Consider the following 22,430-nt stretch of genomic DNA (forward strand, 5'->3'; position numbering starts at 1 on the left):
CAGCCGTGCAGTGTGTCCTCACAGCTCGATCCTGGTCCTTCGCCTTCCTGATTCTAGCAGAGGGTGTCGCTCCCCTGGTACATCAGTTCTCTACGGTCCTGAATCCTGGAGACTCAACCTATGCCTCACTCGTCCAGCTTTCCAATGAGTCTAAAAATACTTACCTTCCTGTATTAAACTTTTCTGCTTAGAGTACCTAGAATGGTTTCTATTTCTCCACTGAATCCTGAAAAGTACACAACATAAAACCGTTGGGCCAATGATGATCAACACTGCATTTTTTCCAACTGACTGGGTCTTAAACGTAAATGAGCCAAATAGAAGGAAGTCTAACCTCTGCCTCAGCTTTCGGGGAGTTGGACCAGTGACTGCTCCAATGGAAGGGGACAGAAGAAACGCTTCGGAAGAGCTGAGTCAGAAGTTGGCCACACAGAGAGGTTCCTAGAATTGGCATTCTATCTCCATTTTTTCAGATGATGCCCTTGAGACCTAAGCCCACTCCTGTTCCGACCCTCCATCAGTAGAACTTTGGCAGCTGAACCACAGTCCCAAGAGCAGCTGTCAACATGGCATCTGTCACTATAGCTGTGGCCATCTTAAGAGGGGGATGCCCCAACTGTGGAAGCATCCTGCACTAGGCTGGGGGTGGGATGAATAGGCAATGGACGTCACTTTTTTCACCGTGACTATACCTAGGAAATAAGCCTCTTCCTTTGAAGAGCCAAGTGTGAGTGATCAATTGGACCATGTGGGTAGGTCTGGGAGGATTAAAGGGCGCTGCCTCTGATATTTTCAGCTAGATCAGAAGTAACTGAAGTACAAGATGCTTACTATTAACATGGAAGAACTGTATTTTTGAGTGAGATGAAATGTGATAAAACAGCATGTTTATGTCATTACATGTAAAATACACAATTTTGTAGTCTGAAAGAATATGCACTAAAATGTTAAAACTGGTTTATTTAGTAGAATAAAAGGTAATTGAACATTAAAAAACATTCTACCTAGATATAGAGTTTAGTACAATAGACAGTATTTTTTAATCATGGTGGCAACTATCATGGACTGTTTATACCTAACTGCCATTCCTGTTTCTTCCCTACTAACAAAACCCTGTCTCAAAGGCAACAAGACGTCAGTGCCAGGGGACAAACTGGTCCACCCATCCCTCTTTGCCAGTGCCCATCCAAGGGTGGTTATGTGGTCCGCTCTATCAGAGAGACATAGGGGCAAGTCTCTTTGGCCCTCTGAAGGATACTCCTCCCTGATATGAGCAGAATGAGGAGAAAGTTCCTTTACTGCTGTCTACTTTGCTTCCTGCTTTGGCTCTGGACACTGTCATCTGAAGAAATGATGCTGAGTTGTTACAGCCACTTTGTAACACCAAGGATGGCAGAACAAATGCATCCAAGAAAATCGTGATGTTTTGGCTGCCACCCAACTCTGGAACCATCTATCTCCAGACTGCCCGTTACATGAGATAATTAAACATTCTTATTGCTTACGTCACTGTCAGTCTAGTTTTCTGTTACTTGTGCTGATCAGGTCCTGACAGAAGCACTTTTCTGTCTGGCATGAAATAAATGCTTTATGTCCACTGTAATTTAAAAGCAACCCTATTAAAAAGCTACTATTATCTCATTTTTACAGAAAATGAATAAAACTGAGCTTAGGGAGGATAAATGATTTTCCCCAATGTTATACTGGTGGAGTTAAATTCAAACCCCACCCTGACTCTAAGGCCCACACTCTGTCACTTAATCATGTAATTAAGAAATGAACAAGCCTACAGCTCGCTTTCGGCATCTTAACAAAATGCATACACACAGATGCAGGTAGTAATAAATTTGCATCCATTTGCACTCATACATGAATTTGGCTTTGGGCTTTTTACTCCTGTTATTTGCATTTATTTGTTGGTAGAAATGTATGCTTTGGAGGCTTGGCCAAGAAAGCAGACTTGCCTCGTCTTTTTGCCACACTTTTATTGACGATGTTCAATCTGTGTATCAGGAATGTAGACAGGTTGTGGGGACTCTGATGCAGGGTCATAATGGTCGATCCCCAAGATACTTGAAATGGTGAAGTGGTGAACGTTAAAGTGGTACACACTCTTCCTCAAGCTTCCGTGGAGGAGTCAAAGAACTAAAGACTGCAAAACACCAAACATCTAACAAGGCAGGGCCTTTGAGTTAGCCGGGAAAAGCAGAAGAGTGTTTTTGAACCAAAGTAACCAAGAGAAAGAGAGGATTACAATGGAGACTCACTGGCAGTGCATTAGCTGTGGAAAAGGAGAAGCAGCAAACACTGAAGCCCAGAGAACAAAAAAGGAGTTGGTTCATCGAAGCTCAGCATTAGACCAAACAGGACTTCCATGGCACACATCTCCAAGACCCTTTCTGCTCACCTGTTCTCTACAGTGAGAACAGAGACCAGAACAGCACCATCCAACGGAGCTCACGTGAGCTCTTAGCTACAGAAGGGGCGATGTGGGGATTACACAGTCAATCCTGCCTCCTAGCTGCTGGCTAGGCAGCTTGAGGGGCTCGGTGGAGAAGAAGCCCCAGTGGTGATGAATAAAAAGCAGGCTCAAGGAACAGAAAGAAGGCGAGAATAAAGGAAGGCATATGCTTCCAAAACCTCTCGGGCCACCTAAGTTAAGAGGTGTCTGTGTGGTTCACACCTGTCCCAGAGGTGGTCTGCTAAGCTCACAGCAAAGGGAGCTGCGTTGCCGGTGTCTCATGACCACGGACACTGCAACAGGAGGCCTTCCCCAATCTCACAGGTGCCTCCCCGACCCTGCCCTGCAGACAAGGGACGAGGAAAGAGAAGCTGCTCCTTAGGGACCACACACTGGAAGGGTCAAGAGTGTGGTGAGCTGCTGAAAGGAACAAGACCACAGACCAATGAACTACAAGGCCAGCGCGGCCAGTGGCAGTGGAATCCAAGCTGATGCCAGGGCAGGAGACAGAGGTGGGCCTCTCAAATTCAAAGTGAGGCCGATATTCAATAAATCTCTACTTACTATCTCAGCCAGGGTTGTTTTTCAGCAGTATTTGACTCGGTGTGGTGATAATTCTCCAGGAGTGGTCACAGGTTTCTTCTGAGAAAAAGTGAAAGCAGCTACTCTTCCAGTAGCTGCTACTGGAAGAGTAGCAGCTACTTACTGCAGGAGTGAGGGTGGAGGGAGTCCTGGGACCACCATGTCACCCGAAGGCATCTGTAGGGCACTGGGAGGAGTGAGTCTCTGATTTTGTCACTTCTGATGGCACCTACAGCTAGGGCCTCGCAGCAATAAACAGGAAGCACTTGCCTAAGAGTGCTTAGGAAAAAAAGGGCATAGAAGGGCCCAAACCCAAACCGTCAGAGCATCACACTGCGGGGACAGGACACGGAGTAAGAATGTGGGATGAAGCAGCTCCATTCACTTTATCTGAGATTCTCAGAATCTCTCTTTTGTTTGAAAATAGATTCAGTCGAAGGGAAACTAAACTAACATTTATTGAGCGCCTACTGTGTATGTCTGGCCTTGTGCAAGTTTTCATCGACAATATTCCACTGCTTCCTCATGCCAACCCTGTGAGGTAGGTATGGTCTTCATTTTTGTCAGATGAGGAGTATGAGGCTCAGAAACGTTAGGTAGTTTGTCCAGTCACACAACTAGTAATGGACAGAGCTGGGGCTGAGTCTCAGATTCAGAAGTCCCTGCTCTCTCTCTGGCGCCGCCTCTTGGAGGGAAGGAGGGAGCAGCAGTTGTCCGTACACTTCCTACCCTGAGAACAAAGACGTCACCAGAGAAGGAGCCCGTCCTTTCCCAGACCGTGCCCCCGCTCCACCTGGGGAGGATGCAGTCAGTTGAAGAGCTAAGCCCTAAATATAAAAATAAATAGCAGGGACAAGCCCCCCAGCAGCGAGGGTGTGCAGTCTCTGTGCTGTGGGAAGGTCACTGCGCCGTTCACAGCTGCTGCGGGAAGGAGCCATGTGCGGAAAACTGGGACAATGGCTGGAGTGGGTGGGCTAAACAGGCGCCTTCTGGGTTGAACAGATTTGAGAACAAAACGTCTGGAGCAGGCAGCAGCCGTGGACACAATCACCACCATCCTCCATCTGCTCATTTTACCGGTGTCTGTGATCCAACAGGGATTCAAAATTGGGAGAACATACAAGTTTGTGCTTTACGTGTCCCAGGACTGTCATGTCACCCGTCCTACTGTCTCCAAGGCCCACGGACACCAGCTCCTGCCCATCAAGAGAGACAGAGATGAGAACCAAAACCGCACAGCCTATCACTCGCTCAGTCCCGTGATTTTAACGTGATAATCCCAAGAACCCTTCCTCTATATTCAGCACCAAGTCCTCAACACTCCTCAATGCCTTGAAGAGCCTCCGTCCCAACCCAGCAGGCTCTCACCTGCAGGAAAGAGCAGGTGGTCCCCATGGTCACGTCCAGAGTCACCTTGCCCAGGAGGAGCTGCACCTTCCCTGACTTGCGGATGAGCAGCTTGCCGACCTGACCCTCTGTCAGGTCAGCCAGGGTACAAGCATTCTCTGCCAGCCTGGCTTCCTGTGAAGACAATGAGGGAATGGAAACTGGGTACGGAGCCGCTCCCTCCATCCTTTAGCTCCCCAGACAGGGCCTTTTCCTGGGGCTGCCTGACACTGGTCAAAAAACAAAACAAAACCACAGCAAACATAAATAAATGGACAAAATATCAGTAACTGATAAAGCTGGGTGATGGTATATGAGAGTTTATGTTTTCTCATTTGTACACATTCAAAATATTTCATTGTGAAAAACACACATACAACTGGGATTGAAGTACAAAGCCCCAAGGCCCTCACGGGCAGAAAGAACAAATGCATATTATTCTCTCATTTCAGCGTGGGTGGCACATCTTTGTTTCCCCCTACAGGTGGCTCTTTCCCCTCCTGGTCCCCTGCATCTTCACAGAACTCAATCGTGAACATACCCGGTCTTTCTCCTGCTTTATAACCACCATCTGTCCGTCCTCGCTCTGCACCTCTGTCTTGATAGGCTTGATGTCCTGAGTGGGCGGCTGGCCAGGGAGTGAGTCTGGCAGCTGCAGGAACAGCAGCTCTTCCTCCTGCGTGAGGCTCAGCTCCCTGAGCAGCTCTGCCACGGACACGTCCTTCGGGAGGCCCGGCGTCTTCCTGGCTGCTCTGGAAGAAGCCTTCATCCTGGCCTCCTCTTCCTCATCTCGCGGCTCCTCTTTCACTGCCCGAGATAATAGAAGTGGAAGGGCTATCAGTGGCCAGCCCCCATGCCATCTCACTGCACCCATCCCTTCGGCCTGGTCTGCTCCACTGTCACTCAGCCAGGAAGCTGGAAGGAAACTCTGCTTTGAAAGAGGGATCCAGGAGCTGTGGGACTTATTTAAAAAGGAGTATCGCAGGCTGGGCCCACTGATCCCCGTCAGCATGAACCCGCTGAGCGTGCTCAGGTCCTGTGGAGTGGGAGAGGACCGGCTTAGCAGCAGCAGTCTAGGAAACTCGCTCTTGGGGGACAGCTGGAGAAAAGGAGACAAGATGTTAACTGACACAGAGTACCTTTCACAGCAGGCACGTCCACCTCCATGTCCTCTTCCTTGGGGCCAGCCAGCCAAGGTTTAACATCTGGTTCTTCATTCTCTTCCTTAAAAAGCCAGCCCGAGTGAGCCAGCGGCAGCTGCACAGGCATGTTTCGAGTGTCATTCCTCAGCCCAGGGTCATCGATGAACTGCCAAAGAAAAGTCGGGGGTCACATGGCGGGGCCAGCATACACAAATACCTGGAGTGCAGTCCACCTTAGTCCTTTTCTAATCGAAGATTCCCGCCACTCACCAGGCTTCCGGGACATCAGAGAGCTCTGCATCCCCCGACTTGGTTCCCCTGAAGCGCTTTTCATCACACAAAGAAGCCCCATCCCCCCAGCCTGCTGGTACCTACATCATCCTTCTCCAGCATACGCAGAATCTGTTTTGTTTCTTCATCTGTCTCCCTCTTCTCCTTTTTGATGTTGATGATGTGAGAGGGCCCCACGTCCGACATATCCACCGTCTTATCCCAGTTCCCTGTGGGAAAGCACCCAGCTCACCAGGAGTAAGGAAGGGGCCAACAGCAAGGAACACTAAACTGGGAGCAAGCAGGGGAATGCCACCGCCCTTGCCCTTATCTTGAGCAGTCTGAACTGAAATCCACCAATTCCTTCCTCCCGGAGCCCCGGCAGCTTTGTACCCTTTTTCTTCATCATTTCAGCTGGGCCCTGCTCAAAGATAGAGTGGGACTGGATCACTTCTGGGCGCCCCCGGCCCCGTCCATGGCCCTCTCGCTGTCGGTCTCTATCCCTATCACGCTTCTCCTTCTTGACAGTTACTTCTTCCTTGGGCCTGGAAAAGACACTGGATTAAGGAAAACCACTCACTTCCCCTGCCTCCGAGAACTGGTCTTACTTTCCCATACACTCCGCTCCACATGAGCCAACAACTACATCATGAGAAGCAGAACACCCAATCTTAAGTCTAGCACCTTTTTCACTTCCTTGCTGAAGCAGAGTCCTTTCAGTTTACTGTACTTTACCTTTTTGTTTGAGAGTGTATGTTAGAACTATAACTCAAAAGTTGAATTATAGAGACTGCCCCAAAATGTGGATTTTTTGGTATTGACTGAGAGTAGGAAAGCTGCATTGCAAAAGAACTTAAGGGAAAACCTGATACATCTTTGCCCAAACTACTGGCTCTCAACTCTGGCTATAAAAGATAATCACTCTGTTTCATTGCAAACAAGTTAAACCACTATTTTAGGGATGGACTCCCAGGCATCTGTATTTTTTTAAAGCTTGCACACTAGAATCACCTGGGAGCCAGGGTTGAAAATCACTACTGAAAAGAACTAAATCTACAAATTTAAATTTCTGAGGCACATACTTAGTTATTTCCCCAAAGGCCCAAATTCAGAACAAGTAAATAAGGGGCAAGTATTCAGAAGGCCTAGCTACTTACTCTTCCTTGACCTTCCGACTGATGATATTTGGGGTGAAGGTTTTCTGAAAGTAAAATACAGGAGTCACTGATTTGGTAAATTCTGATCCCAAAGTACAGAGGAAAATAAAAACTTCCAAAGGGGCATCTTCTGTGGACAAAGACCAACATGGCTCTCTTCTGCACATTCCACACTGTTGTCAAAGATTTACAGAAAGGGACATGTGTTTGAAAAGGAGGAATGTCATGTCATGGTGACAGTGGAGTTACACATAGAAGAAAAGGGGCATCAAACAACATTTAAATAGCAGCCTCAGCTTCTCCCCCCTGGAAGGAGAGAGCCCTCAGGGCTTCTAATAGCAAAGCAATTTACCTAACCTCACCCCTTGTCTTCAAACTGCTATAGAGACCAGACAGTATCATAGGGAAAGAGCTCTAGCAGCAAGGCTCAAGTAGGGAAGACAGATCTGCCAGCACTCACAAACAGAGGATCGGGTTAGACTGCCACCAGAATTTCCAAAGGTAAACTGTGGTCTTCAAAAACTGGCTGCTTTATGCTGTCATCCTCCCCATATTCTTTAAGGGCTACCCTTTACATCTACAGTCATAAACATAATAGAAAAGGACTCAGAGCCTCTAATACCATGCCTAAGAATCATAATACTTTGGATCAGAAGTTTGCACACTGGGATCCAGGTCAAATTCAGAACTCTCTTAAATTGAAGGCAAAGTTTATGTCTGCGTGGCTTTCATGGGTTTGTTAAAGGTATCCAAGACACACACAAAAACGAAATAAACACTGCTCAAGATTCTCTGCTCTTCAGTCATCTCTAAGAGCCATGTCAACATTTTGTACCCAGTATCTTGATTTGAAGGTAGGGTAGGCTCCCCATAAATTGTAGGCGTGAGTCTGAGGACAAGATTCCTGAGGCCCAACACCACGCTAGGCCCTACAGGAACGTCAGTCAAACCCCCCAGGTGCCTGGAATTCAGGGTAGTTGGGTTTCTTTAGAAAGGTGCCGTCGGGTACCTTCTTGACTCCCCCGAGGGTGAGATCCCTGGAGCGAATGGAGGGAAGGCGACCCGGGGTGAGGGAAGGCGCCGGCCTCCGCCCGATAAGCCCCCGCGCCCCAGAAAGGAGGGGTCGGGGCCCTCCTGGAGCACTGGGCTCGCCCGCGGCGTTTCCTTCTGACATGGTGCCTGAGAGAGAAGGAGGAAAGGGGTAACAAAGTCACTCGAGGGGGAGGACACGCGGACCCTGGGCGGAACCCCACCCACGTGGCCTCCCGCCCCCCGTCAGCGCGTCCCTCCCGCAGCTTCTCAGCTCCTCCCCCTCCCACGTGGCGAGACTCCCCGGACCACCGCGGCCAGACCCCTTGGCTCGCCGTCTCCCCAGGCTCCCGGCCAGGCACGAGGCAACGACGCACCCCAGCGCACCCAGGCTGCAGCTCCGCACCACGCACGTCCCGACTTCACCTCCGAGGCGACCCGCGGTCGACCCCGGACCTCGGCGCCGGGCGGAAGTCTGCGTGGCACGGCGCGGGCGCCGCCATCTTGTCGCGGGGCGGAAGTGAGGTCGGTGGGCGGGGCCGAGCCACAGTATTTATCCGGCGGCGCCTAGCTCCCCTCCGCCTTCTCTTCCCGGTTCTTCCCGGAGTCGGGAAAAGCTGGGTTGAGAGGGCGAAAAAGGAAGCGGGGAATGGTCTAGGTCACGCCACGCTGCAGCGCTCGGGGGGTCTTGGCTGGCGGCGTGAGGTGGGGGCGCCAGCTCAGGGTCTGGGGGCCGGGTGGCCGCCTGGACTCAACGTGGGAGTTCGCCGCTGCGGAGCCTTGGGGTCGAAGCTTGGGTTGGGGTGGGGGACGCGGGGCAGAGAGCGAGACCCCGACTCAGAGTCAGGGAGCTCTGGGCTGGGCCGGGCCGAGCCTCTACTGCCAGCTCGCTGGTGACCTTGGAGTGGTCACTGCACCTCCGGGCTGCATCCTCGCCCTTGTTCGGGGGTCCCTTCCCCGGACTCCTGGTGGGATCCTGGGGTTGGGCTGTGGGCATAGCGCTGGAGCAGCTGCAGCGGATGAATCGGGTGCCTAATGGCACCTGCCCTGGGCTCGTGACTGTGGGCCCTTGTATGCACTCTTGTTCCCACCCTGGAACCTGAAAAACGAAGTTTGTTCTGTTGGTTCTGAGGGACAGATTTAAAGAACTTTTATCGTGACTTCGACATTTGTAATTTAACATAAAAAAATATCCTTTACTGTCGTTCCCCACCCCCAAACCATGTAAAAACTATGTAATTACAGATAGCTTGAGGGAAGGAAAACATTTGTTAGAATTTCATATAGCATAACTATTAAAACTTCTGTAATATATTACAATCCCCCTCACAGAGATTTCATATTGTACCACAATTTTGAATCCTCCGTTTTCAAATAACGTTTGTTGCTTTGTTGATGCATCAAACCACTGCATAATTCTTGGGTGGCTATGTCACAATTTGTCTGTGTTCCTGTTTGGACACTTAAATTGTTTCTTTTCCCTATTGTAAATACCACTGTAGTGAACATCTGGTGCCTTTAAAGTTTTTTCTTCTTCTGGATTATATTCCTAGAACAAATTTCCAGACTTCTGATAACTGGCCAAAAGAAGACATACTTTATTTTTTTAAGTAAAATTTTTTAATTTTGAGATAATAGTAGATAACACGTGCAGTTGTAAGAAACAATGCGGAGATCCCAAGTACCCTTTACTCAGGTTCCCCAATAGTATCATATTGTAAAACTATAGTACACTATCACAACCAGAATATCTACATTGATAGGCAAAATACAAGACATTTCCATTACCACAAGGATCCTCTAGTGCCCTTTTACAGCCACACTTCCCTCCCTCCCGCACATCCCTGGCAGCTGCTAATCTGTTCTCTATCTTATAGTTTTGTTATTTCCAGAGTGGAAATCATTCAAAGATGGAATAATACAATATGTGACTTCTTGGGATTGCTTTGTTCACTCAGCATAATTCCCTGGAGATTATCCAAGTTGTTGCATGTATCATGCACGTGTAATTCCTTTTTATTGCTGAATATCCATGGTTTGTTTAACTATTCATCCTTTGAAGAACATCTGGGTTGTTTTCAGTTTGGGGCTATCACAAATAAAGCTGCTATGAACACACATGTACAGGTTTTTGTGTAAGTTTTTCTTTCTCTGGGATAAATGCCCACAAGTGCAATTGTTGGGTTGAATGATAGTTGTATGCTTAATTTTATCAGAAACTGCCAAACTGTTTCCACAGTGGCTGTACCATTTGGAACATGCACATTTTATGGTTGTTCATCCATTTTGCTGAATTGCTTTCAAAAAGGGTTGTGCTGATATGCATCACCAGTAAGAAAATGTATACATAAATGTATGTCATATATAAGAATATATATAACATTTTGCCACATTCTTTTGAGTATTGGCTCTTAAAATTTTTTAAATTTTTGTCAATTTAATAATATATTAATAGTTTGTTGTATTGGTTTCTAAACCAGACTTTTTTCAACTTCTTTTCTCCATATTGGTTTTATATAACTAAACCTAAACAAAGGAAAACTCTTCCTGTCCCTTACAGAGCTACGCATAGTAGCTCTTAGCTTCTGACTGGGGCACTAGATAAAACTGCTTTGATTTCATTCTCTGGGCTTTGAGGTCCAGCAGCTTTCTAGCAGCTCCTAGGTTTTTGTTTTATTTTGTTTTTTACAAAGGTACTTATTCATTGTAGAAAATTTGGAAATTTTTAAAAAGCATCTATATATATAGAGAGAGAGAGAGACACACACACATACACATAATGGAATACTACTCATCCATAAAAAAGAATGAAAATTTGCCATTTGCAGCAACATGGACGGACTTGGAGGGCATTATTGCTAAGTGAAATAAGTAAGAGAAAGATAAATACCATATGATATCACTTATATGTGGAATCTAAAAAACACAACAAACTAGTGAATGTAACAAAAAAGAAGAAGATTCACATATATAGAGAACAAACTAGTGGTTACCAGTGGGAAGAGGGAAGTGGGGAATGGTCAATCTGGGAGTAGGGGTACAATAGTAGGTACAAACTATTAGGTGTAAAATAAGCTACAAGGATATCTTGTACAACAATGGGAATACAGCCAATATTTTATAATAACTGTAAATGGAGTATAATAACTATAAATGAAGTATAACAACTCAACATCAAAAAAAAAGCAAACAACCCGATTAAAAAATGGACAGAAGAACTGAATAGACATTTTTCCAAAGAAGAAATGCAGATGGCCAACAGGCACATGAAAAGATGCTCAAAACTACTAATTATGAGAGATGCAAATCAAAACCACAATGAGATATCACCTCACACCTGTCAGAATGGCTATTATCAAAGTCTACAAATAACAAATGTTGGCGAGGATGTGGAGAAAAAGGAACCTTTGTACACTGTTCTTGGGAATGTAAATTGTCGCAGCCACTGTGGAAAACAGTATGGAGGTTTCTTAAAAAACTAAAAATAGAACTACCAGATGACCCAGCAATTCCACTCCTGGGTATATATCTGAAAAAAAAACACTTATTGAAAAGATAGGTGCACCCCAATGTTCATAGCAGCATTATTTACAATTGCCAAGACAAGGAAACAAACTAAGTGTCCATCAAGAGATGAATGGATAAAGAAGATGCGGTATATATATACAATGGAATACTACTCAGCCATAAAGAAGAACGAAAATTTGCCATTTGCAGCAACATGGGTGGACTTGGAGGGCATTGTGCTAAATGAAATAAGTCAGACAGAGAAAGACAAATACTGTGTGATATCACTTATATGTGGAATCTAAAAAATACAACAAGCTAGTGAATATAACAAAAAAGGAGCAGATTCACATATATAAAGAACAAACTAGTGGTTACCAGTGGGGGTGGGGGAGGGACAATATAGGGGTGCGGCAGTGGGAGGTACAAACTATTGGGTGTAAGATAGACTCAAGGATGTATTGTACAGCACGGGGAATGTAGCCAATATTTTGTAATAATTGTAAATGGAAAGTAACCTTTAAAAATTATATCAAAATTAAAAATTGAAACATTTTATATATGGTTCTATAATCTGCTTTTTTCTCTTAATATACTATAAACACTTCTGAGTTATTAAATATTCTAAATTATGGTTTTTTAAATTTATTTATTTTTGGCTGTGTTGGGTCTTTGTTGCTGTGCGCGGGCTTTCTCTAATTGCAAGTGGAGGCTACTCTTCGTTGAGGCACGCAGGCTTCTCATTGCGGTGGCTTCTCTTGTTGCAGAGCATGGGCCTTAGGCACGCAGGCTTCAGTAGTGTGGCTCCCAGGCTCTAGAGCACAGGCTCAGTAGTTGTGGCGCACAGGCTTAGTTGCTCCGCGGCATGTGGGATCTTACTGGACCAGGGCTCGAACCCATGTCCCCTGCATTGGCAGGCGGATCCTTAACCACTGTGCCACCAGGGAAGCCCTAAATTATGGTTTTTAATGACTAAATATTATTCCAAATTGTTGTCTTGCATCATACTTTACTTAACCAGTTTCCTTACTGCAATACTTCTTGGATTTCCGCAGCCCTTTTCAGGCTGAAAGGACAAGAGGAAAGAATACTTAGGCCTTCTACCTTTAACATTTTGGGGTTTACTTCCTAACAACAATTATTATAATTTCCCATTAAGAGTACTCTCCAATTTTCCCTCTAATCAGGCTGATATACTTTCGGCACCATCCTGCTTTCCTTATTTGCTCCAGCACCTCCCTCTTCATTTTCTCTGGACGAGTGTTCATTCTCTTATCTAGCCTCAAAAGAAAGTTGTAAATCATTACTAGCCAAACCATGGGCAATCATATCTGTGATTCTAGCAGACCTTAATTTGTTATTAATAACATTGCATTTGGGGCTTCTCTGGTGGTGCAGTGGTTGAGAATCTGCCTGCCAATGCAGGGGACACGGGTTCGAGCCCTGGTCTGGGAAGATCCCACATGCCACGGAGCAACTAAGCCCGTGTGCCACAACTACTGAGCCCGCGCGTCTGGAGCCTGTGCTCTGCAACAAGAGAGGCCGCGATAGCGAGAGGCCCGCGCACGGCGATTAAGAGTGGCCCCCGCTTGCCGCAACTAGAGGAAGCCCTCGCGCAGAAACGAAGACCCAACACAGCCAGTAAATAAATAGATAAAATTAAAAAAAAAAAGAGGAGTCTCTTTAAAAAAAAAAAAATAACATTGCATTTTATTTTTACACATTTCATAGTAAAGACAATAATCTCATTTTTGTCTGGTAACTTAATGAAACTAATAATCAAAGTCTTTAAGAACAGTTTTTTGGAGTCTAAATGCAGATTTCAGAAGATATAAACTGATTCTTTCGAAAGCCTGTTCCTGTGAATTCTTGATGGCATTGGAAATGCTAAATGAATAAAGAACACTTCGAATACACATCAGTAGAATAAAAGGAATATGTGGTCTGAAAATGTTATCCAAGTTCAAGCTATTACATGTTCTCTATGAATAATTTATCCTAATTCGTTTGCATCATTTTGCAGCCATTTATTTGCTGGTGCCTCCTCATCTCCTTGACCTCGAAACACTGGAGAGCTGTAGGATTCAGTTCTCAGAACTCTTCCCTTTCTTCTCTATACTTGCTCCCTTTGCAGTGGTCCAGTTTCTCAGCTTTGACCTATGTGCTGTGTGCTGACAACTCCTCAATGCTTATCTCAATCTGGACCTCTCTGAACTCCAGATATGTATCTCTGCCTATCCCACACCTCCACTTGGATGTCTGCCAGGCATCTCCAACCTATATCCACATCCAAACTCTTCATCTTCCTCCTCAAACTACTCCAGAGTGTTCCCAATCTCAGTACCTGGCAGCTCCATCCCTCCTAGGAGTTGAAGTCCAAAATCTTGGGGTTATTCTTGACTCTTCTCTTTTTCTCATGCGATACCTCTAACACATCAGCTCTTCCAGATATATACCACTTCTCACCGCCTTCACTGACATTCCACCTTGGTCCAGGCCACCTCTAATGAGGAGGCTGTGATTATTGTAATAGCCTCCTAACAGGCATCCCTGTTTCCACCTGGACGCCCTCAGCCACGTCTCAACAGAGCATAATTAACATATTTCACATCAGGTCAGTCTCTGCTCTAAACTGCCCAGTGGCTTCCCATTTCGCAGTACAAACCAGAGGTTTTAGACCGGCCTACACAGCCCTGCATAATCTGTCCCTCCACCTACCACCTCCCTGTCCTCAACTCCTACCACCCTCCGCTTGCTCCCTCTTCTTCTGCTGCACTGGTTCCCTTGCTGTATCTGGAACAACCTGGCATGCTCCCGCTTCAGGGCCTGTGCTTTAGGACCTCCGCTCTTGCTAACGGGAATGCTCTTCCCCCACGTAATTCTGTATGGCTCCCTCCCTCCCTTCAGGCTTTTTAGCCCAAAGTCACCTTTTTCAGGCCTTCTCTGATGGTCTTGTTTAAAATTGTAACTTCCCATTCCCCCATGACATTCCCTATCCCTATGTACTGACTTATTTTTCTCCATAGCACTTGTCACCAGCTAATAGAGAGTTTGTTTACTGTCTGTCTTCCCCTTACCAGAAAGTAAATCCCTAAGAGCAGGGATTTCTTTTTCCCTTCCTACCACTACATATCCTCATTGCCTAAAACATCACCTGATATGTAGTGAAGCACCCAATACATTTTTGTTGAATGAATGAATGGATTCCAGTTTGTGGTGAGACCAAGTAGCCCATCTAGATGTGCATTAGAAAAACAAGGGTTGGGACCTCCCTGGCGGTCCAGTGGTTAAGACTTCGCCTTCCAATGCCGGGGGTGCGGGTTCAATCCCTGGTTGGGGAGGTAAGAACCCACATGCCTTGCAGTCAAAAAACCAAAACAGAAGCAATATTGTAACAAATTCAATAAAGACTTTTAAAATGGTCCACATCCAAAAAAAAAAAAAAATCTTGAAAAAAAAAAAGAAAAGAAAAATAAGGGTGGATTGTTTCTAGGTGGATTGTATCTGTAATTTAACTTTGGCACCATTGATGTAAAAGCCATCTTTGCCTTGCATTTTCCTATGTCTTCTCTATAGGTTCTTTCCTATGCAACTCTCTAAATAGAGTAAGTGTGGAGGGAAGCCTTTCCAGTCTGGCAGGAGTTCACGTATTCAGTATGTGTTGTCCCAGGTGTCTTGCCATGCTGTGCCCAGGGGTATTCCATAGTTCCTACGTTATGATGGTCCACTTCAGGTATAGTTTAGTGACTATTCCAGTACCTTCATTCTATCTGATTAGTCCTTCCCCTTCTCATTTCACTTGTGATTCTTTCTTCATTGTTCTTGATCTTCTTCCCTTGAAATTTCTTCTGCCCCTCCAACGTTTCATTAGCGTCTCTTCTAATAGCTTTTCAGAGTCCTTAAATATAATTTGGTATTTTTCCATGTCTTAAAGTTGTTACATATTTAAGTTTAAAAAAGCTAAAAAACATATTGTATTCTTTAGTTGAATGAATACTCAGGAATGTGTCCAGATTTTAGAATTAATGTTCTTTAGTAAATTCGAAATAGGTGACTGGTGAGGGTTGTAGGAAGTCTAAACATAATTTTGAACAGGTAATGAAAATAAGCACTGAGAAATCCACTCAGTTCTCATAAACAGTCACTGCCCATTCCTGTCATTGTTGACACTTGTAAATGAACAAGGTGGTGTTTTGTTTTTTTTTTTTCAAGTTACTTTAATTAATTAATTTATTTTTATTTTTGGCTGTGTTGGGTCTTCATTTCTGTGCGAGGGCTTTCTCTAGTTGAGGCGAGCGGGGGCCACTCTTCATTGCGGTGTGTGGGCCTCTCACTGTCGTGGCCTCTCTTGTTGCGGAGCACAGGCTCCAGACACGCAGGCTCAGGAGTTGTGGCTCACGGGCCCAGTTGCTCCGCGGCATGTGGGATCCTCCCAGACCAGGGCCCGAACCCGTGTCCCCTGCACTGGCAGGCAGATTCTCAACCACTGTGCCACCAGGGAAGCCCAACAAGGTGGTTTTTATGGGCTGTCTGGATGTGTCTGCATTCATTGGCTCCTGAGATCTCCACACTTAGTTCAACCATGGGGAAACAGACGTAAACATTTTGAGTCTAAAAAGTGCATGAGCAATGTTAAGACTGTAGATTTTTTTCACTTACAGACTCATTGTCTCTTACCTCAGACTCTATATTTGCTCTGTGCCCTTCTACCACGAAGAACCCAGCCTTTGTACTCAGACCTGATTTGACTCTAGCTTGACTTCTTATGGATCGAGTCTCATTTCCCACTATCCGCCTTTGAAAATGGGGTTGATAGATCCACCCCTCAAGGTCGTTGTGAGAATCGCATGCCTAGCACTGTGTCTTGGTGCTTAATAGACGCTTTTGTTATAATTGTAATCATAGCTTAGACATAATATTTAACATGGAAACTTCCAAGCATGCACAAAAGTGGAGACAATAGCTTATTGAATCTCAAAGTGCCCGGCTTCAGTAATTATCCACCCATGCTGATCTTTCATATACACACCCCATGTTCCCCCGAGATTATCTTGAAATAAATCACAGATATGATGTTATTCATCCATAAATATTAGAATGTGTATCGTTGAAGGATATTCTCTTTTTTTTTTTTTTTTTTTTTTTTTAAATTAATTAATTTATTTATATTTATTTTTGACTGTGTTGGGTCTTCACTTCTGTGTGAGGGCTTTCTCTAGTTGTGGCAAGTGGGGGCCACTCTTCATCGCGGTGCACGGGCCTCTCACTATCGCGGCCTCTCCTGTTGCGGAGCACAGGCTCCAGACGCGCAGGCTCAGTAGTTGTGGCTCATGGGCCTAGTTGCTCCACGGCATGTGGGATCTTCCCAGACCAGGGCTCGAACCCGTGTCCCCTGCATTGGCAGGCGGATTCTCAACCACTGCGCCACCAGGGAAGCCCAAGGATATTCTCTTAAAAGAATAACCCTAAAACATTATCAGAACTAATAATTCCTAAATATTATCAAAGATCCAGTTAGTATTCACATTTTAACTGCTGTGAAATCAGTATCCAAATAAGGTCCCTTTATATTTATTATACCTCTTAATATAATCAGTATCCAAATAAGGTCCCTTTATATTTATTATACCTCTTAATATTTTACTGGAAAAAATAATTAAAGCGTGGGAAGAGATTTTGCTGCAAGAATGTCCCTGGCAGTGTTGTTTAGAATGGAGAAAAAGTAAACTAAGTTAATCAGAGGAGATGGGAATTGGCTCCAAAGAAATAAAACATATTTACATCTTGTCTATCTTTCTGTAACTGTGGGTTTTGGTCCACAGGCTGCAGGATTGTAGTTTTTCTTGCTTCTGCTGTCTGTCCTCTGGTGGTTGAGGCTATCTAAGAGGCTTAATCTAGAACATATTTAAATTTAAAACAATACTGTAGGGAATTCCCTGGTGGTCCAGTGGTTAGGACTTGGTGCTTTCACTACCGTAGGCCCAGGTTCAATCCCTGGTCAGGGAACTAAGAGAGGTGTGACCAAAAAAAACAAAAGAACAGAAAAACAACTGTAGAAAGACTATGTAATGAACAGAAAAAGTATTGGTAAGTGAAAGAAGCAGGTTATAAAACAGTATTTATACTTTCTATTTTTGCTAATAAAGTATATATCATATACGCCTATTTCTGAATGGTGAGGAAACCAGCAATTTTAATTCTCTCAAATTTTAGAATTAATTCTTCTCGTCTTTCTACAATGATCACGTATGGCTTGTGTAATAAAAAGTTGTTTTAAAAAAAAATGCAGCCGTAGTGCATCTTGGCAGTTGTTTGGTTTCATCCGGAGTTAGTTATATTTGGCTCGTCACGCTTTCTTCTTACCATGTGCTTTCTCATGTGATCTGCAGAGAAGTCCTCTGAGGCAAGAGGAGGCAGGAGCTCTGAGAGGGTTTGTGTCTTCACTTGACACTAGCGCCCAGCTCCACAAAAGTGCATTCAGATAGCAACTGTTCTCTGCTTGGGACACATGATCTCGTACGGTCTCTGCGTGCCATCCTGTGAAAGTGGGAGGCGGGGGTGTGCTGAGACTCGTCTTCCTTTACAGATGGGGAAACTGAGTTGCTGTCCTCAGGTGGGTTGTAGGGCCAGGTGTCGGTCCAGATGTCTGATGCTGGCCATGACCATGAGATGACACGGTGCATCTCTTCGGAGTTTCAACTTCTCAGTGTAGGTGTGTGAGGAGCGGGACCTACTCATGTTTGGCCAAGCGACGGCTCTCTGAGGCCCTCACCCAGGGCCTACCTGCTGTGTCTGCTGTGTCTGCACCAGGACCTCCCCACCTTCCACCACGCTGCTGCTTCCGCCTCCTCCTCTTGGCTGTGCTCCACCTGCTCTCTGGAGCTGGTCCTCCCTCCTTTTGTGCATCCACATCTGTACCCTCAACTTAGCTGTATACGCCTTGTTCTCTAATTGGGTCTCTAAATGTCCATCTTTTCTCCCCTAAAAGACAGTGGGCTCTTTGCAGGCAGGCACGGTCAATAATGATGGTGATGATATCAGCTGTGATGCATGACGGGGCACATCTGGTGGATCAGCCAGAGCTTTGAGATTTATGATGTGATTTCTCATTCAGTGATGACAACAAACCTGTGTTATTATCCCACTTGACGGATGGAGAAACTGAAGCTCTGAGAGGTTGAGTAACTTGTCCGAGGTCACCCAGCTAGAAAGTGACAGAGCAAGAATTCTGACCGTATCTGTCTGACTGCAAAGCCTGTGCTTTTCCACACTGTACATACTCTTTGTGACTGTTTGCTTGACTCAGATTTCCTTGAGTGCTATTCATGGTGGCATCCTCAGGGTCCTCATTTCTGGCTGGCAGAAAAGCTTCCTGTTGTTAAGACAGCAGATAGTAATCTCTCCGGTCAAGGTATCCAGGGCTTGGCTCCTCTGAGCCCAGGTGGTTGGCTGGGATGAGAACACTCCAAGCTCTGTGTGTCCCTCCCACCCCCACTTTCTTGCCTCTGCTCTTCCTTCACTGCCCCACAACTTCTTTCTCTTGTTTTCTTTTCCCCCTGGGGAACTTAAGTAGCCAGACATTCTCCCTTGACGATCAGGGGGCCCTGGAGCTGCAGGTCTGATATCTCTTGATAGAGTTGGTAAGAAAATGGAGCCACAGATCAGCAAAAGGCCCTGAAGAGAGAATCCAGACTGTAGACAGAACCCCCCTCCTGCCCGCCTGCAGCTCACATACCCCATGTGAACCCTTCCCCTTCACAGCCCCCCTCTCCATCCGCCAATCAGAATCCTTGCTTTGGAGCTCCTGAGCCCTTAGGCTAAGCCCCACCCCTCTCCCAGCATCCTGAAGTTTAGGGGCTGCCTTCAAGTGAGAGATTTCCAAGCAGGGGTGTGCTGGAGGGACTTCTTGTGAGGGCAGCTTGTCCTGGAAGAATGGGGGAAAGGTGATCACTGCCACCGTCTCCAAGGACATCGCTGTAGCTCCCTGGGAGACCCTCTGCCCTTTCCCCCTCCCACCAGCCCAGGCGAGCAGGGACCAAGCTTGCTTATTGTCACCTGACGCTGGGCAGCCACCGATCCCATTGGTGGAGCCAGATTCGGTCTGGCTCTTTCGTTCTTTCTCGCCTTCTCTGCCTCTCTCTCCTCCACGCCGCCGCTTTGATTTCGCTCTTGTTTCTCTCCTGGCGCTCGGCTGGGAACATCGCCTCTCGGGGGGCAGCAGCGTTGTGCTGCAGAGCCAGGGAGGAGCTGCCTGCGGGGCATGGAAGAGGCCTCCTTGGCAGCTGAGAGAGGAGCCAGGGGAGCGAGAGAGCGCTGCTGCCTTTGACCCAGGCGTCCGGCTGCTGCCCCTCAGCCTGGGGAGACTGTCCACGCAGAGGTCTCTCCCCTCCCTCCCTTCCAGATCTTCCTCTGCAGAGCCCGGTGGAGCCAGGTGAGCGTCCTTCCTCCCCAGAGGATTGATCGTGCTGTCAATCCCGAGAGGGACTCGGGTGGCCAGGGCCTAGGAGCTGGGGGCGTCAGGGTCCTGCCACTGCCCGAGGTGCCCACCTGGATAGCCGGGGCTGACGACCTCGTCCCCTTTCCCCCAGGCCCTTGGCAAAGGGGTTCACAGCTGGATCCAGTCCCTGGGGCACCACAGTCACCCCATGACCATTCTGCTGCAGTCAGCTATGCCAACGGGGACAGCGGGGTGGGGGGATGCGTTCCCTCTGGCGTGTGGTGGCTGTTCGGAATGGGCATGGGCCGGGGGTATCGGTGTGTTCAGCACGAGTGCCTGCTTGCCGGGAAAGTGGAGGCTTGCTTGAGTACATAGTTCTGTCTGCCTGCACTTATGCTCACGTGTGGTGGGTCTGGGAACATACATGTACATGTGAGGTCCGTGGGGGGGATCAGTTATCTGAGCAGCCTGGGGGCTGTGTGGGCGGGCGTTGGTGTGAGGCAGTATATTTATGGGGTGGACATCTCACTTGTCATGCGTGTGGGAGTGCATTTTGTTGGGGGGCTGACTGCATGCGACCAGAGGGTTTCTACGTGGGGAGGCGCAACTCCAGAGCAGAAGGGGGATGGAGGTGGGGAGAGCGGACAGAAGCCTCTGTCCGTGGGCAGGCCCGCGTGCGTAGGTGCGCAAACCTGTTGGCATGTGAAGGATCAGGGCTGGCAGAGCCTGGCAGAGACAAACATGTTTTCAAAGTCTGTGGCTTTGAGCCTGGAGAAGCCGTGAGAGAGAACGCCAGAATATGGGCAGAGGTTGAGGTTGTCGTGTTGCAGAGGTTGACGTGTGTGCGAATGCACACGTGTGTGCAAGCAGGCGGAGGGGTAGCGTGCCTCTGTGGAGGCAGCACGCATGCATGTTGGTGACTGTGGCCTCCTTTCTTCCCCAAATATGGCTTGTGGGAAGGCGTGTGTGCCTACGTGTGTGTGTGTGTGTGTGAGAGCCTGAGGACGTGAACATGCGTGGGTCTGTGTGGAGGTGACAGCTTGTGGAGGGACAACTGTGGGACATTCTTAGAACGTGGAAGGTGGCGGAGGGTACCTGAGTGCGTAGGTGAGTGTGTGGGACGAGGATGTCTGAGGAGGCGTGTGCAGCCGTGTGTGGCAGGTGTGGGTGGGCATACCCAGTGCATCTGTGTGCGTGCGTGTGTGCCTGCCTGCGTGTGGGTGTGTAAATGCTTGTCTTGGGGTGGATTACATGGGACCGTGGGTGTTTCTCAGGTGCTGTCTCAGCCTGTCCCTCAAACCCTGCCCTTCTCCAGCATCTGGGCTTGGAGACCCAGGTGCATGCCCATCCTTGGTCCACTCGGCTTCATTGTTCTCCCAGTGTCACTCACTGCCTCCCCCCAAGCTAGCATGGGGGAGTGATCTGAGCTCTCCTAGAACTGGAGAGAGGAAAGGAGGTGGCTCCTGGAGACCCCTGCCACCAAACACGGCTGCCCCTGCTGCCCCTGCCTCTGGGCGGGGACAGGAATAGGTGTCCCCCGACAGGCCAGGCGTAGACTGCGTCCCATGCGGCTGGGAGGTGGCCGCTCAGGCCCTCTGGGGTGGCTGTGTGTCTGTGTTGGTGTGTGTGGGTGCATGTGTGTGTGTGGGTGCATGTGGGGGGCACACATGTGTCTCCCGGGGGAGCTCCTCACTGGGAGCCCGAGGGAATGGCAACTCCCCCCTGCTCCACACCTGTCCCCAGGAATTACCAGCTGGTTTATTATCATACAGTTGTTTCTAGACACCGATCCCATTCTGTTTGATTTCGGGGTGGACCTGGTAGCACCCCTGTGCTTATTCACCATAGGATTCCCCATACGTGAAGCCACTGGCATTTGGCTGAACTTAACAACAGGCAGGCACACACTTTAGGGTGGGAAGCTAAGATGAAACAAGGATTCAGGTGACAGCCTGGGACAGGTGAGGGCCATCACCCATATCCTTCGCCCTGTGCCTGCCGCCCAGGCAGCCCAGGGGTTAATTTAGAGGTGCCAGTCTCCGGAGCAGGCTTAATTGACAGGAGAGTGTGGGTTGGACCTTCTGGGAGCTATAAATAGAAGTACCTGCTTTCGAAGGCACAAGGTACCCTCACCCTTAGCGCCTGGGTGAGGAAGAGGGGAGGGGGAGAAAAGGAGATGACACTCCAGAAATCTGAGGTGTGCTGGGCTGGGCTTGAGGCAGGCATGAGCTGGATGCGGTAATGAGCACATGCCCCAGGACAGAGTCCAACCACATTCACGTTCTTATTCCAGAGACAGTCACTCCCCCTTCCTCTCACTCCCCACCCTGTTCCCCGGAGCTCCGGTGAGCCAGGCCAAAGTCAAGGCCAGAGTCAGCTCGTCCTAGCTAAAGCACAGTTGAGAGTAATGATGGTGTGGTCCTTTCACACCTGGAACAGCAGCCAGGGGTAGAAGCAAA

At 47.5% G+C, this 22,430-nt stretch overlaps 1 protein-coding gene across 1 annotated transcript; it reads right to left on the reverse strand.

Annotated features, from left to right (window-relative positions):
* Positions 1-943: 943 nt before the first annotated feature.
* Positions 944-8,533, reverse strand: POLR3D (RNA polymerase III subunit D). Its single transcript, XM_059926933.1, has 9 exons — positions 8,405-8,533; positions 8,008-8,177; positions 6,999-7,042; positions 6,235-6,386; positions 5,947-6,071; positions 5,569-5,737; positions 4,971-5,236; positions 4,412-4,564; positions 944-4,239 (listed from the first exon to the last, which is right to left on the reverse strand). Exons 2-9 carry the CDS (start codon positions 8,170-8,172, stop codon positions 4,117-4,119), a joined length of 1,197 nt encoding a protein of 398 aa, XP_059782916.1. The 5' UTR covers positions 8,173-8,177; positions 8,405-8,533; the 3' UTR covers positions 944-4,116.
* Positions 8,534-22,430: the final 13,897 nt, after the last annotated feature.

Source organism: Balaenoptera ricei, chromosome 6 (assembly GCF_028023285.1).
Source record: "Balaenoptera ricei isolate mBalRic1 chromosome 6, mBalRic1.hap2, whole genome shotgun sequence".
Lineage (NCBI taxonomy): Eukaryota > Metazoa > Chordata > Mammalia > Artiodactyla > Balaenopteridae > Balaenoptera > Balaenoptera ricei.

Coding starts and splice junctions, on each gene's coding strand:
- POLR3D (XM_059926933.1), bottom strand. CDS start 8,172: ATGTCAGAAGGAAACGCCGCGGGCGAGCCCAGTGCTCCAGGAGGGCCC. Junction 6,072..6,234: donor TGAAATGATGAAGAAAAAGG/GTACAAAGCTGC, acceptor GCTTTCCCACAG/GGAACTGGGATAAGACGGTG. Junction 5,237..5,568: donor GGACGTGCCTGCTGTGAAAG/GTACTCTGTGTC, acceptor TATCTCGGGCAG/TGAAAGAGGAGCCGCGAGAT.